The following is a 14,868-nucleotide window of genomic DNA, read 5'->3' on the forward strand; positions in this document are numbered from 1 at the left end:
CTCGGCTGAGTGTACCAAAAATACCATCTGCACAAGAGCTGTTTGTTGTCCATATTAGGTCTGAACGTGCCTTTAAACCTGCACCCAAGTTACAATTACCGATTGTGTGTGTGAAATTAGTGGAAAAAAAAAACCGACGATGTAAACCATTAATTCCTCTGTTTGTTCTGTATCTCCTCATTACAAACACGTCTAATCTAAGCTCAGTGTTTTGTAATTTAGGGCAAAGCTTTGCTTTGATTTCTTTGTTTGATCTTTGAACAGTAGCTGTTTTATGAGCATCCTGCAGTGTAACTGTTTACTGAACTAGGCAATGCCTGCGCTACGTGTAGATTATCCCCTCATTAATATTTTCCCCCACTGTCTATGTATATGTATCTGGTTTCCTGTAGTTAAATTATTATTATTACTTTTTTTTTGGGGGGGGGGGGGGGGACATTATAAACAGGCATTTTAAAATGCAAATTAAATAGTAGGGTTAATTCTTGAAAGTGTAGCACATTAAAACATAAAAGACTATTATTAGTAACAATGTTTTAGTTCTTCAAGTAGGCTACTGTAATTCATTGTATATTGTTTCAAACAAATTGAATAGTTGGAGCAGATAAATTGCATATCAGCACAGTTTGCACAATAAATTGTCCTGTTAAAGATCGTTGCCTGCTTTGAATGTAGATTATATTTAATGTCAAGGAAAAAAAGGCAGGAAAGGAGTTTGTAAAATATGTCCGATTATTTTTTTGGTCTTAAAATTCTTGCATATGCTACTGTAAGGCAAAACTTTATAATTAATTTCCTTTTAAAATCCACTGGAAAGGTATTAATTGTGTTTATTTTTTTTTATTTCTAGATCAACTCAGTTTGTCCTAATTTCTGTTCTGTATATAATGACTATATAATGTTTTGCTTGAAAACATTTCTTACCTTTAAGTCTCAGCTTCTCCATAGACCAAAGTCTGTTCCATATATGGCTTAATATTCCATTTTCTATTTTTTCTCTCCTAAAGTTACAACCAACGAGTGTGAAAACAGTGAAATGTGGGGGAAAAACCACAACTTTCTAATTGAATCCAATTGCATTTATTTTCCTTTCACTAAAAGCTTTATAAATCTCTGCCTCAATCACATCCTTCATCTTAATTTTCAGCACATTCAGCTAAGTATGAATCACACAGTTTTATTTTTATATAAACAGTTTTCTGTATAATTAAACAGCCGTTTAAATAGACATTTTCCTAATGCGCCCACAGTGATTCCTGTTATTTTTGAGCATGTTGTCAATTCACAGAAAAGCTTCTAGACCAGACAGATTCTTGCCAAAAATATTTTGAAATGGCATTAAAAAAAACAGCTTTTAACCCTCCTCTTCCCAGCAAAGGTATTTCAGGGAAAATTCCATGTCCTTCTTTAACCCAAAAAAGAGCCTCTTTGTTGAGCTGATAGGACAAAATAAAGGGAATCTCTGAGGCTTCTGAGTCATTGAAATGGTCTCTGCCTGTGTTCCCGTCAAATGTGCTTCATTTCCCTCAGTAAATGGATTTAAAAACTCCTGTGGGTAAGTGAATGGAAGGGCTGGTTATTAATTTATGAAAAATTACAAAAACGAAATGTTTGTTGATTAAAGAGACCGTCTGGATGAGTGGCGTGGTATGTAATTTTCCCTCTCGAATACCAGACAGGTTATGTTATGGGGAAGGAATTCTGTGGAAAATGTCAGTTGAACCAGAACTTGAGTGCATTTTTGCAAAGTGGTTATTTGGAGGGAAAAAATGTCTTCATGCTTGAATAATTAAGTTGCTATACCACTGTGTCTCCCTGCCATATGTGGGGTGTAATTTGGAAAAGTAAGGGTTAATACATTTTTGTCTCACCTTTGTCTGACCAGTTTCGTCCAGACGGAAATTGGTTTATGTCTCATTGCCTGGAAGCACTTCTGCCTCCAATAGAAAAAAATAATTTCAAATTATCTTATGATCTAGATATTTATTGATGTGATTTTCCTAATTAAACAACAAAAATATAATTCAATATGTTAATAATTTGTTAGCTTGATTTCTTTAAATATTATCTTTGACTGAGGAATGGTGTCTTTGTCCACACCTTTCTCAAACAGTGCTCGTTTAGTCTGTGATGGAATTTACTGAGCCAAGAAAACCAGACTCCAGCAGACACCAGTCTACTGCCGTTCTGTCAATCCCTGTTATACTGGGCAACGCTCCCTAAAACCTGTCTGTGCTTCCTCGGGGAAAACTTCCGTGCAAAAGCATAGTTTCATAATCCACTTGTAAAATTGGCTTGTTTCTAAGTTCTTTCCCCCCCCTTCTTTTATTTTTAAAATTTTCCAGTAGTGGACCAATGTCATTTTAAATAAATTTTCTTGCTCATCACATGTTGGAGAACATGTTTAATGTTTTGTGGAATACATGTAGTTAATGCTGAATTGTGTTATATTTCCTGATGTAATTCTTTGCATTTCTCTCAAGTGTAGACAAATTCGGACGTATGTCTCTTATTAGTTTGTTAGAATAAACCTATTAAATCTGTTCATTTTTATATTTGTGAGTACATAACTGTATCTGTAGTCACTAAGAAGAAGCTCCTGCTCTTAGTCATTGCTTTTAAAACGTTGGCAAACATTTTCCAAATTCCTTTTATAAATGGAAATATCGGAACAGTACAAACTTGAAAAGCCTCAATACTGTCAAAAATAATATTTGTCTTCAGTATTTTTGTGTTAGCACACCAAAGAATTTGTGCATATATGTTGGATTTTTAGACATGTAATTTAACATGATTTGTGGAAAATGGTTGAATCATTCAACAGAATTATCCTTTGCGCACTCATATTTAATAGTTTGGGTTTAAAATGCTCTGTTCGGTGTGTTTATTCACTGATGTTGACACATTTGTTCCTTAGATCGTATTTAATTACAAGAAGTTTCCTCACACCCTGTGTCTGGCTCACAGTTTAGCACAGCATTGATGAAACTTCTTTAAATCATATTTAATAAAAAAAAATCTCTACCCCCATTAGCTCCACTGACAGTTTCAGAAAGTATTAAAAAACTGGCCATTTTGCTACCTCGCTTTACTATTTATCAACAAAATAAAATGCGGGTAAAGGTATTTCAAATCACTCTGGGGATTGAACATTTTATATATTAAAATATCTTTGAAGAAATGTTTCATACCATTTGGCCAAGGAATATTTTGATCAGATGAAGAAAAGGTTAACATTGTTTTGTGTTAAGCACTATAAATATGTTTTTAAGTTGTATGTTTTAAGATCGTAACTCATCATTTAAAAAGTATGTTTCTGGGGGCTGAGGGCTTACCAGTCAAAAGAATGGAATTTGTTTTGAACATAAAAGTTGCACAATATGAAGTTTTGATTATGCTTATCTTGCAACAGTGTTTTTTAAAATAATTAAACGGATTACAGTTATTCAGCAATAAGATATTTTTTACTCTTGATTTTTTACAAAGTGTGGGGTTAATTGAAATGACAGTTTCCATTGTCAATATGCTTGTTTTTTAAGTTACAGTGTACTGATATTTCTTTAGAATTATGTTTATACTGTAGCTGGGATTCAATCACCATTTGTCATTAACAATTAAAAGCAACAATCCTTTTTACTTCAAACGAACTTGCCAAACTGAGTTTGAGCTTGCATTAACTTCTCAAAGTTAAGGACAAATCTAGATAACATGCAGTCCTTTGTACGGTCATTTTATATTCTTTGGGATTTTGCTGGATGAATAAGTAAAAAACAAAATATTGTATTTTAAAATGTACATTTTTGGCCTCTTTTCCTTAATTTATATTGTACAAAACATCTATTCCTTCCTCATGGCTGTTGTTTTTCCCCTTTCCAGGACTTTACCACCAGAGCAAAACTGGCTGTCCAAAAGATGGTACAGAAAGTGGGATTTTTTGGAATTCTCACATGTGCCTCGGTAAGTCTATTCTAATATTTAAAACAGTGTAAATCCACTGATGATGCATATGGATACTTGTTAAAATTATAAATGTATTTGATGCAGTCCTCTGCGAAATGTTGCATTATTTTTGTCTGGCTTGTTTTTGTGTCATAAAATCATAGCAATCAGAACTTTCATTACCAGCTGAAAACCACAAAGTTACAATTCATAATGATGCCTTACAAATAAAAAATGTATGCTAAATTATTAATTATAGTGAGCATTGCCACTTTTTGACACAAATTGCAAAAACTTACAATTAAATCAACGGCCTCAGACCTGAATTCAGTGTCGAATGAAAGTGTATTTTCTGTTTTACTTTAATTTGTATCATTTCCTGACTATATTGGATTTTAATGAATTTAACTAATGAAATGATACTAATGAAACCTAGTTTTGGTGCTGAATGAATCAACCCCCCCCCCCCCCCCCCACACACACACACACTCACACTCACATTGTGATACTATTTAATTTTTAATCATAGTGGTCAATCTTGATGTACACACTTGTTTTTCAGATTCCAAACCCGCTGTTTGATCTGGCTGGTATAACATGTGGCCATTTTCTGGTGCCTTTTTGGACTTTTTTTGGGGCGACACTTATTGGAAAAGCCGTTGTCAAAATGCATATCCAGGTAAGAAACTGTTCATAGTAGAATTAACTTTTAATTTTACGTTTTGTAGATTTATGGGGACCTTGTCTAAGCTTTTAGAAGGTGTTAGGAAAGCGAAGCTTGTGCCTGGGTGTCTACAGTTTTTAGTTGGTGTAGTACAGCTGATGTAACCCTGTCTACTCAAGAGAACTGTGGCCATGCAAGATTTTAAAAATCAAATTGGAAAACGTTTTTAAAAAAATTATTTTTGGTATTACTGCTTTTGTATTATTGCAAAAACTTATTAAGAACTTTTAAGGCAGTTTCACAATATGAAACATTCATTAATGAAAGCCTTTACTCCTCCATCACTTCAAAGGAGCCATTTTGTGTAGTTGAGTTACAGTTTAGGTCATCCATTTTGTGAAAGCTGCAGCTGAACAGCCACAGCTCACTTGGAAAGTGTTTCTGATGCAGGTTGTGCGCTTTGGGAACTGTACTCAAAGATACGTAGTGTTGTATTAAAAAGTTCCTACAAACAGTATACAGTCAGCTCTTGTGCTGTGAGTTGTTACACTCAATGGCTTTTACATTTGATATGAACCAACAGAAGTTTTAAATCATTCCCTATAGTAGTTGTTTGCTTGAAAGGTGAAAAATAATTTAAAGCTGTGATAACGCTAGTTATCACTATCTCTGCAGGAAATTGTGGCATTGTCTTTATGTCTGTTAATTCTGGCCATATAGAGAAAATAACTGTATGGTTAATCTGGAATGTTCTCGTAGGTGAGTCATAGGCCAGTCATGATGTACCAGTTTGCCCTGTATTTAAACTTGTGGTAATTGACATAATGGTGGAGCGACGGTATGGTTCCGCGTATATAGCTTTGGTATGGTGGTATGTGAAGCACAGGAGAAGATGAGCAGTGTCCTATATATGTGTGTGGTGACATCATCAGGGGACCAGGGTAGCTGTGATGCTCAACATTCTGAGAATGTATCAAAAGTCGTCCGGAGTTTCAACGGCATGTAGGCCCCAGTGGGGGATACAGGTGTGTCAAAACCTGAGCGGGCTACACACACACACACACGTACGCATACACACAGACACACACACACACACACACACACACGTACGCATACACAAAGACGCGCACACACACACACGCACACAGTTTGAAACCCTCTGTATTACATTTGTGTAATGTAGTCTCTGATGTTTCATTAAGCTGGTGCACATTTGCTAAACAAATCAGTTTTGCTTGAAAATCCGTAACAGTCAATCTGTTCGTGAATGAAAATTATTTGGAAGTACAAGCAAGAAAACACGCAGAGCCCGCAAGCCTTACACCGGCGCGAACAGTAAAGACACCTTTTGTTAAACGATGTCCCACGTTCATTAGGATAGGTGTCTTTGAACCATTCTGAATGAACTCAGCACGTGGGTCTTTGTTTAATTTCCCTGAGAATTATTGTTGGCTTTTTTTTCTGGGTGTTGATGCCTGTCCACATGCGCGGTACAGGATACTGTGTGAGCGACATTCCGATAGGTGATTCATTTGCTTTGCATAACCCCCTGCACCGGGCGCTTTGCATGGCTTGGAATATGAGCTTCATCCTGTGTCATTGTCTTCAAGCGAACTCTCTAAATTCATTAAAACGTAGTCATCTTTAACATTGATCTCTGCTGTACTAAATGTAAATGTGCATGTAGGCCTACCCCTTTTCAATGAGTTGTCAGGCCTGCCAATAAGGAAGAAGTTTGATTGTCATTTTTAAGGACAAGCTTCACTGGGAGAGGCGGAAGAAATGGCAAATCAGGAACATTTAGTAGAGGTGGCTGTTGCTCGTGCATGTAAAGTAGTTACCTGTGATCTTTATCTGCCCGGGAACAATGAGTCAAAAAAAACCAATCACGGTCCAGGTTCCCCCTCTCTGGCTTGTTCTGCTCGGAAGATGCGCGCTCGCGTTTTACTTATCCGCCCTCTCAATTGTGTACCATCACCCTCGCGGTGTTTGTCAGAGCTGCCTTTGCACTGTGTTTCTGACACTGCTAGTGCGATAAACTCAACAAAGTATGACTAAAGCTCATTCGGTTTTTTTTGTTTGTATATTTTAGGCTGATTGGGTTATTGGGTGACTCATTAATCTTTAGCTGTTTAACACAAAAAGGAATGACCAGAAAATTTCTCTTGCCTTGCTACTCTGTGAAGTGTCTTTGTGAAAGTTCTCTGTGAAAAGCCCTATGCAAGTAAAATTGAACTGAATTGAATTGAAATTTTCTAATTTAGTTGTAGGTTTTTATTCCGGGCACTTCCTTGATCACAGTGGAAACACCAGGGTGAAAGCTCGTCCAGTAATTAATATATAATACGCCTACAGTGTGGAGTTCCTCAGCAAGCCCGTACGATGTTCTTTTGTTTTGCACGTGTCTGATGGGGCAGACTCAATCAAGCGTTGTCCTGGTGGAGTTCAGACCTGCAGTTTGGAGATGATATCCAGAAGCATTTGAGAAATTGTTGTTCATGTTCAGCCTAAACTTCTATGGTCAACCTGCAGTTTGGAGATGATATCCAGAAGCATTTGAGAAATTGTTGTTCGTGTTCAGCCTAAACTTCTATGGTCAACCTGCAGTTTGGAGATGATATCCAGAAGCATTTGAGAAATTGTTGTTCATGTTTAGCCTAAACTTCTATGGTCAACCAACTGCTTTCGGTTAGAAATAAAAATGTGTCTTGTTAACGTGGGGACCGCTGTGATAGCAGATTATCTCTTTCTGCTACCCCTCCCTTTGTTTGCTTTGTGGAGAAGGTGGGACTCTGTCGCTTCCATAAATACGGATTGAGGGTTATTAGACCTGAGGTTTGGCCTAAAAACGAGAGGTTGAATGTGTCCTTATTTCTGAGCTGAGCTGTTTGCCCCGAGCGACTCCTGAGATGGCTGCTCCTGAGATGGCTGCTGCCGTCAGGGCAGAAGGGAAATGAGAGACGGGTGTGTGACTCCACAGTCGCTCAGATGAAACGTGTAGTCACCTCCGGACTCTATTGTCCAGCCTGGGGCTCTGACTAATCAAGTTCCAGTCAAAGCACAGGACGGTGTCTCCAGCCCGGTTTTGCCCAGGCAGTGCCTCTCGTGCCTCGGCTACCCTGTGATGTCATCTGTTCTCCAGTCTTCACCATCCTCTCCCTCACCTCCTCTGCTGCCTTTGAAACCTTTCCTCCCTCACCCTCCCCAGAATGAACTAATTTCCTGACCCGAATGCCTGGCAGACTTTGTGTCAGGGAGCGCAGACCTCTTTTTCATTGCTAATGACTGATGACTGTCTCATTGCTGTTGTAATGTCCGCCTTTCAGTCTCCTAAGTGTGGGATCTCTGGGGGGGGGCATTAACAACCAGGCCTCCGCGAATGTGATGTCTCATACCCCCCTGTTCCCCTTTGACTGACCATTTTTCCCTCTCTCTCCCCCCTCCACGACCCCCCCCCCCACCTTTCCACAGAAATTGTTTGTTATCATAACGTTCAGCAAGCACATAGTGGAGCAGATGGTGTCCCTGATTGGGTGAGTAATTTACCTACTGAGTAATATGGGTCTGTGAAGAGGCGGTGGGCGGCGTGGGGCCTGAGCATGAAAGGGTTAATGGGAAATGATGAGGTGGAAAGAGGGCTTCAGACAGGCACAGAACTCTCCCTTTTTTGGTATTGCCTCGACACAGGGCGGGAAAACCGCTCTCAGGCAAGCCTGGCCGACCTGTTCATGTTTTGGTGAGAATACTGCTAAAATGTGTGCTTCCTTTAATGGACGACGCTACAGATATTGCTACACGCTAACCAGATGGTCAGCTAGATGTTCTTAACATTGGCAGTTACGTCTCCCTTCCGTCGATGCTGAAATATACCAATTTGATGCACCTTCTGAAAATTGCTATGTTCTCAGTGGAAACTCTCTTTTTCAGTTTGAATCACTGGAAACTCTGTCACGAACCAGAGCCTCCTGTACTTAGGAAAAATTTAAATCAGAGGCAACGAAAGAGTCGACCCCCTGGTTAGTCTGTGCTAATATTTGTGATGATGCATACTTGGCTCTTTATTGTATGATTGTTTTGAAGATGCTGCTTACGGTAGGGTGCTATATACTGTCTTTGTTCTCTGTATTTTGGGATGAATGACTGTATAGGACCGGTTCTGTGCTTTGAGGCCTCAAACCTCTGGTGTGGTTCTCTTTCTGGTTTTTGTCTGTTACCTCTTGATTTTTTGGGTCACAGTCTTTATCGCAGAGCTGACAGCGTACACCCAACAGTCACCGAGGCGTTAGCTGCATGCCGCTGCGCTCTCTGCGCGCTGGCTAGGTGTTGGGCTAGTTCGCTTGGTCCTGGGTTTTCAGTGGGAGTCTGAGAACCTCAGAAGACTCGGCCTGTTGATAGCGGAAAGCCGCCAACGCGGTTTTTTTCGCGGAGGTGACGCGTGGACCTATCGCAGGTACGCCCCCGGCCCGCCTGGGCCGCGGTCACTGCCCTTGCGGCCCGCGGCTTCGCTCGTTCTGTGTGGAGATGCTTCCGCCGCCGCGTGAGGTCTGTGTGTTAGGCAGCAGTGCGGTGGAGCTGTAGTAGAGCGTTGGTTCTCAATCGCATCCTGAGGGTTGACCTTTTAGCAGACAGCGATGCCCTTCAGTACCTGCTGCTGGGACTGTCCCAGATCACATGACGTGTCTGTGAACTTTGATTCGCTGTGATGCTGAAATCTCATGCTCTGATTGCATCATCTCACAGCCAATGTGACCTTTTTTTTTTTTGGAAGGAACTAAACAGTGATTACTCTTTGTAGTTTTCTGTAGTATCAGTTCTTTGTTTTTAAAGTGCCACGCAACCTAACCACAGGAACTTTGATATACAATTATCAGTTAAATTGCAAATCAGATTGAAGCTTGAAATACCTTTGTGTTTTTTAATTTGTAAAAAAAAAAAAAAAAAAAAAAAACCGAGGGAAATAAACGTTTTGTAAATGTGTAAATATTTTGCCTAGGTTGTATTTCAGAACAAGCATTCGTGCTTTCTAAAGAACATGATGTGACTACAGATGGAAATGGCGTGGGGTCTTGCAACACATCAGTTTCTTTTGGCATATCGGATGTCTCTTTTATTTAATCCATCGAGAGACCTATAAATGTTTAAAACAGCGCGCTGTTGTAGTTTATGAGAGCTTTCAGGGAACATACTGTTATGCCTAAAAATGGTCTTTTTTTTAAAGTGTCGCTCATAAGATATTATGATGGGGGCAGACCCTGAGAGGGAAACTGGGGGCTGCTGGAGCCTCTGAGCCGTTTGGGGCTCGGCTCCTGGCTCATTGATGAGTTTCCGTTTTCATCAGAAACCTGTCATTTTGGTCCTGAGAAATTCCCCCTTTCAAAATGTCATAACCGTCAGTCCGGAGGCCCTTCCACCATGAAGGTTTAGGGGTTTTCACCTTTACCGACGCGCTGAAGGTTCGACCCAAATCGAATAGGAGGATATGATGCGCGGCGTAGCACACATTAACCCTTTAATTTCCAGTATGAAGTTTTGGGGGTTTTTTTCCCCTCATTGGGGTTTTTTTTTTCACTTGGGTGGAGGTGTGAGGAGTTTTGGACTGAATCATTTTGGAATGAATTTCCCTCACAGTACACTGCATATGTGTCTGTGGCATTAAACAGTTCAAACATTCTTCTTTTGGCTCATTTGAACTTTTTAGCTTTTGGTGACCCGTATTTACTAAATCATTAATTATTTATTTTCATAATTAAACATTTTGGACTATAACCTATTGAGGTCAGTCCAATCTGTGAAGGATTTGTTGTTGTTAAAACTTAACGTATTGCATTATCAATTCAGCACATCCGTTAATTAAACCATTTTTATTGTGGGATAATCTGTTGTTACTTTTTAAAGTTGTTTTTACAAAATGGGCGCTTTTAAAATGTGCCCCTAAAAAGTAAGACCTTTTACTGTATTTGTAGGGGTAATCTATAAAGTAAATATATATGGTATGGAAGACTTGACCTCTAATCTGACCTGAATTTTTTATTTTTGTTTATTTTGGTCTGAGAAAGTTGCCATCATCAATAGACCAAAACAGATAATTAACTGACCAGTCTTTCGATACATATTTGTCTTTTTACAGTTCTCCTTCAGAAGAGCCTTTTTATTTTCAGACACCTTTTACCCAGCTTGTGTTGAGAATATGTAGGCTATGTTCCATGCTGAGTATTTATAATTGCATTGCTTCTCAATAATTACATCATTCTTTAGTTTTCAGGACTGAGGTCATTTAAATATCATTTTTTAATCAGATATGCCCACCCGAAATTGAAAACCCTTTATGCTAAAAGGGGTGTAAAATACTCTGAAGCGGAAAAAAAAAAAAAAAAAAAAAACATCTTATGGCACTGCTGTAAATGTCATCAGGATTACTACAAGAACAAGTCAACAAGAGAATTTCCCATATCAAGAGAGGAAACGGTGTGTGTTTTTTAAAAGGATTTTTCCCATTTTGTGCAATTTTTCCATTCCCTGATTCAATTTCCCCATAATAGGACAGTTAACTCTTTGCAACTCTGATAGTTGTGACCTATAGCACATTTTCAGTGATTGGGTATTATTGAAATATACCCACTAGGGTTCGGAGATATTTTTAATGTGGTTCCCCTCTCGGCAAGTGATGTCCAGCAACGCTGTACAGACAAGCAGATTATGCCAAAACAGGTTCGTCATTTTTGGCTCTCCTGTCAACATCCAGCGGACATCCACGTTAGGTGGAGTATCTGCCGATCTTGACCGAGACCAGCGAAATATTGTTAAATGCCTAACGATGCCTTCTCACTCACCCTGATTCACAATACAGAGTGAGGACGCATGTATGTCGGCAATGTCTGGATTGCGACGTCTTATAAATGTTCATTCTGGTTACTGTGGAGACGACACAGCAAACGACACGGCGACTTTCCACGTACGTTGAATGGACATGCATTTCGAGCTTTGCTGTAGGCTAGAGGGCAGCTCGCCCTTCTCCGTGTACGGGTCGCACCCTTTCCAGAAGGAGCTCTGGTGCCGTGCAAACCTAGACAAGGCTTTTCCATCTGAAGCTTCGTCACCACATGCTGAACAGAATACAGTCGAGTATAGATTCATTACTGTGTAAATGTTCCTTTAGCTTTGTTCAAGCATCATTAAACGCATTGAACACAGTGTCCCATTTAACATGGCACTGAACCGCGTACAAAGAGCACCATCTGAGCTACAGTATAGCGACAAGTGGAGTGATGCTGTGATAAAACGGTCGGGTGTGAAAGCGCAGAAGTCAGAGCAACAGAAGACGTGTAAATTGTCTGTTGTGAGAGCCTGAAACGGGCACAACAGGCGGCGTAATTCAGGAGGACGAGCACAAAAGGGCTCACAGGGCTGTAGCATCTCCGTATATCACCATGGTTTCCTGGAGCCGTGCGCCGTGGTGGTTCAGAATTCCAGAGCGGTCTGTTGCGGAGGTCCAGCTCCTGGGCTCCTGAGGTCCTGAGACCCTGTGGCCCCCTGTTGCTAGGTCAGTTAGCCCCAGACCTACCTTCTCCTGGGCCATTGCCCCCCATGTGAAGTGGAACTTAGAGCATGTACAGAACCATTTGTTTTCTAATTGTGTGCCCCTCACAGAGAATGCACCTGTTTAGCGTTTTAGGTTTTAAAACGTCAAAAACAATGTTTACAATGTCGAACAACGTTTAAGAAATACTGCCAGCGTTTTGCATATCATGTTTTATTTGTTGCTGCAGCTTGTATTGAGGTTTTTTGCTTTTACTGTTTTTCCTGTTTTGTCCAGTTTTTCCTATGTGAGGTGTGCTGTAATTCATGTCGGTTTTTTTGGTTTATGAAGCATAATGGAAAGCAGCATGGTGGTTCTGCATTGAAACGGATATTATGACGCTTATGGAGGGTCTATTTGATACTTTACCGTCCTTTTTGTGCCACCATTTATTTTGATAGTCTATTTGGCGGACCGCTAGTTAGTCACAGATAATGTGTAGATGGAATTTCAGAGCACAGTGTAAAGAGTAAAATGGATTTTACTTTTTTTTTTTAATGCAAGCACAGCAGAAGTAATATTTGTGACCTTTTTGATTTATACAATTTATGACTTTATACGTCATGAGCAATAGTGAATTTGACATGGTGGATTATAGAAGGGTTTGGGGTGCGGTGGGGTAGTAATCTGTAGCTGTGATGTGGGTGGGGTTGGTATGTAGTTTGGCAGTATCAGTATGAGTGCATGAGTGGTTAATGAATGGGGTCGCATGTGTAGGTGGTATTATGTGTTACAGTGCATGTTAGGTATTTATGTAAAGTTAATCATTCATAGATTATTGCTTGTGTTTTACCTGATCGCACGGAACGTGCACTCAAATTGCTACTGATCTCATTGTAGCAATAGGGAAATCCTGCTTCACTGTATTCATTTATAAATGATTCTTCAAAAGTTCAGTAATCATATACGCATTTGCTTGCAAACTAATAATGTTCAGATGCAGCACTGTTCTGAATTTTTAATATATATGACTTTTGTACTTGTGTTCATCTTTGCTTTTGGAACATTATGCAGGTATTGCCTTGTAATATTCACTTGTGAGGATTTGGATATTCAATTTCAATACTGGTGAAAGTGGCTTTCTTTTGTATTTATTTTTGCATGACTCATCAGTTGTTAACTGGATTGTTTGTTAGTATTGTATTTCTTCGACATACAAAGCAAGTGTAATTTGCTGCCACTGAGTACAGCTATGGTTTTGAAATGTTTATAGCACCAAAAGCAATAAAAAATAAAATTGAAGAACATACAGATTAACCCAGTTTTATTTAAGCAGCTTCTCAAAGCAGGTTTAAAAAATAAAAATAAAAAACCATTACATTTATTTGGCAGACGTTTTCATCCAAAGCGATGTATAATAAGTGCATACCGAAGGACATTGGACAACTAATTCATTAAATAAAATGTTTTTCAGATTTTCCCCTGTTCTTTCTCCATATTTTTTGAAAATGGAAATGTATCTTTTTAAAAGGTTTGGGTAAAACCTTTTTTAAAAACATCTGTCAAATCTACAATTAAAATAAAATGGATCAATGAGTTTTTAGTTTTCAGGTTTTAAATTCTGCATTCACTAGCAGAAAATTCTTTGTGAATTGCTATCTTTAAGACCCCATTTGGACCTGAAGATGAAAACTCAAAGCTGAGGACTGCCTTGTTTATTCATCAAATCTTATTTTTTTCAAATAAGTCTAATTTGATTTTCATATATTTTCTATTATTGATTTAAATTAAATTTTATCTGTATGCTTTTATAACCATTGTTAATATCTAAATGGAAATATATATTTTGTATTTACTTGCATTTGTCTGGAAGAAATATTTATCTGGAGTTCGTTTACAAACAGTGTATGAAATGTCTTCTGCAGTTGAGTTCCACGTGCCTGCAGCTCTTTAACAACTAAAATAAAAATAGGTTTCCTCATCTGTGTATCAGTAAGTTTTTCCTTCTGTTTTAAATGTGTGTTCAATAGAATGTTTCATAAACCAAATATGCAAATTTAAAAGCTTTCGTTTTTTTTTTGTTTTCTTTGAATATACTGTATCTTCAAAGAAAATACAGTATCTTCAATGACCTACAGTTTATTTCTTTGCACGTTTCGTTGGGATCTGAGCTTCATTTCTCCCAAAGAGTAAATGTATGGAGAAATATAATAAGAAGAATGAGAACAAACGAATATGAAAAGATTTTTAAGCTGCCCACTAAATTATTAGGAAAAAAGTTAGGAAGTGATCATTTAACTAAGTGAAGATTTCACTCTTCTCCAGTGTTGTAGTCCTCGGTTAAAGATGAATTTGCTTGGATTCTGCCTGTACATGTGTTTTCCCTTTTGTGAAGAAGCTATTTAAAAAAGCAGTAATTCACTCTTTGGTGCTTAATTTTATAGGTGGAATCAATTTATCTCAGTTATCAGTTTATTACTCATTTGTTTACTTAGTCATTATTATTCATTATTGTTTTGCGCTAAGGTTACCCAATGGAGGTCTTGGTGCCTGCCGTGGTCTCTGAAGGAATTTAAGGGATTCATCACCAAAATAGAATAAATATTTCCCTTTTGAATATTTTTTTTACATTTCCAAATTTCATAAATTATCCTACACTTTTTAGACTTTCAGATTAAATAATCCTTTTCACATTTTTGGTAATATTGTGAGCTTTGTAATTATTCACATTTTATGATGTATTAAATGT

General features: G+C 38.5%; 1 protein-coding gene across 3 annotated transcripts in view; it reads left to right on the top strand.

Annotated features, from left to right (window-relative positions):
• The window catches only part of LOC118235617 (vacuole membrane protein 1-like), a 64,488-nt gene that overhangs the window by 33,006 nt on the left and 16,614 nt on the right, over positions 1 to 14,868 (top strand). For all 3 annotated transcript variants that reach the window (XM_035433142.1, XM_035433140.1, XM_035433141.1), the window contains 3 exons: positions 3,877 to 3,957; positions 4,502 to 4,618; positions 8,075 to 8,136. In XM_035433142.1, the coding sequence (XP_035289033.1) occupies positions 3,877 to 3,957; positions 4,502 to 4,618; positions 8,075 to 8,136 (260 nt within the window). The remainder of the gene's footprint in view (positions 1 to 3,876; positions 3,958 to 4,501; positions 4,619 to 8,074; positions 8,137 to 14,868) is intronic.

Source organism: Anguilla anguilla, chromosome 9 (assembly GCF_013347855.1).
Source record: "Anguilla anguilla isolate fAngAng1 chromosome 9, fAngAng1.pri, whole genome shotgun sequence".
Taxonomy (NCBI): domain Eukaryota; kingdom Metazoa; phylum Chordata; class Actinopteri; order Anguilliformes; family Anguillidae; genus Anguilla; species Anguilla anguilla.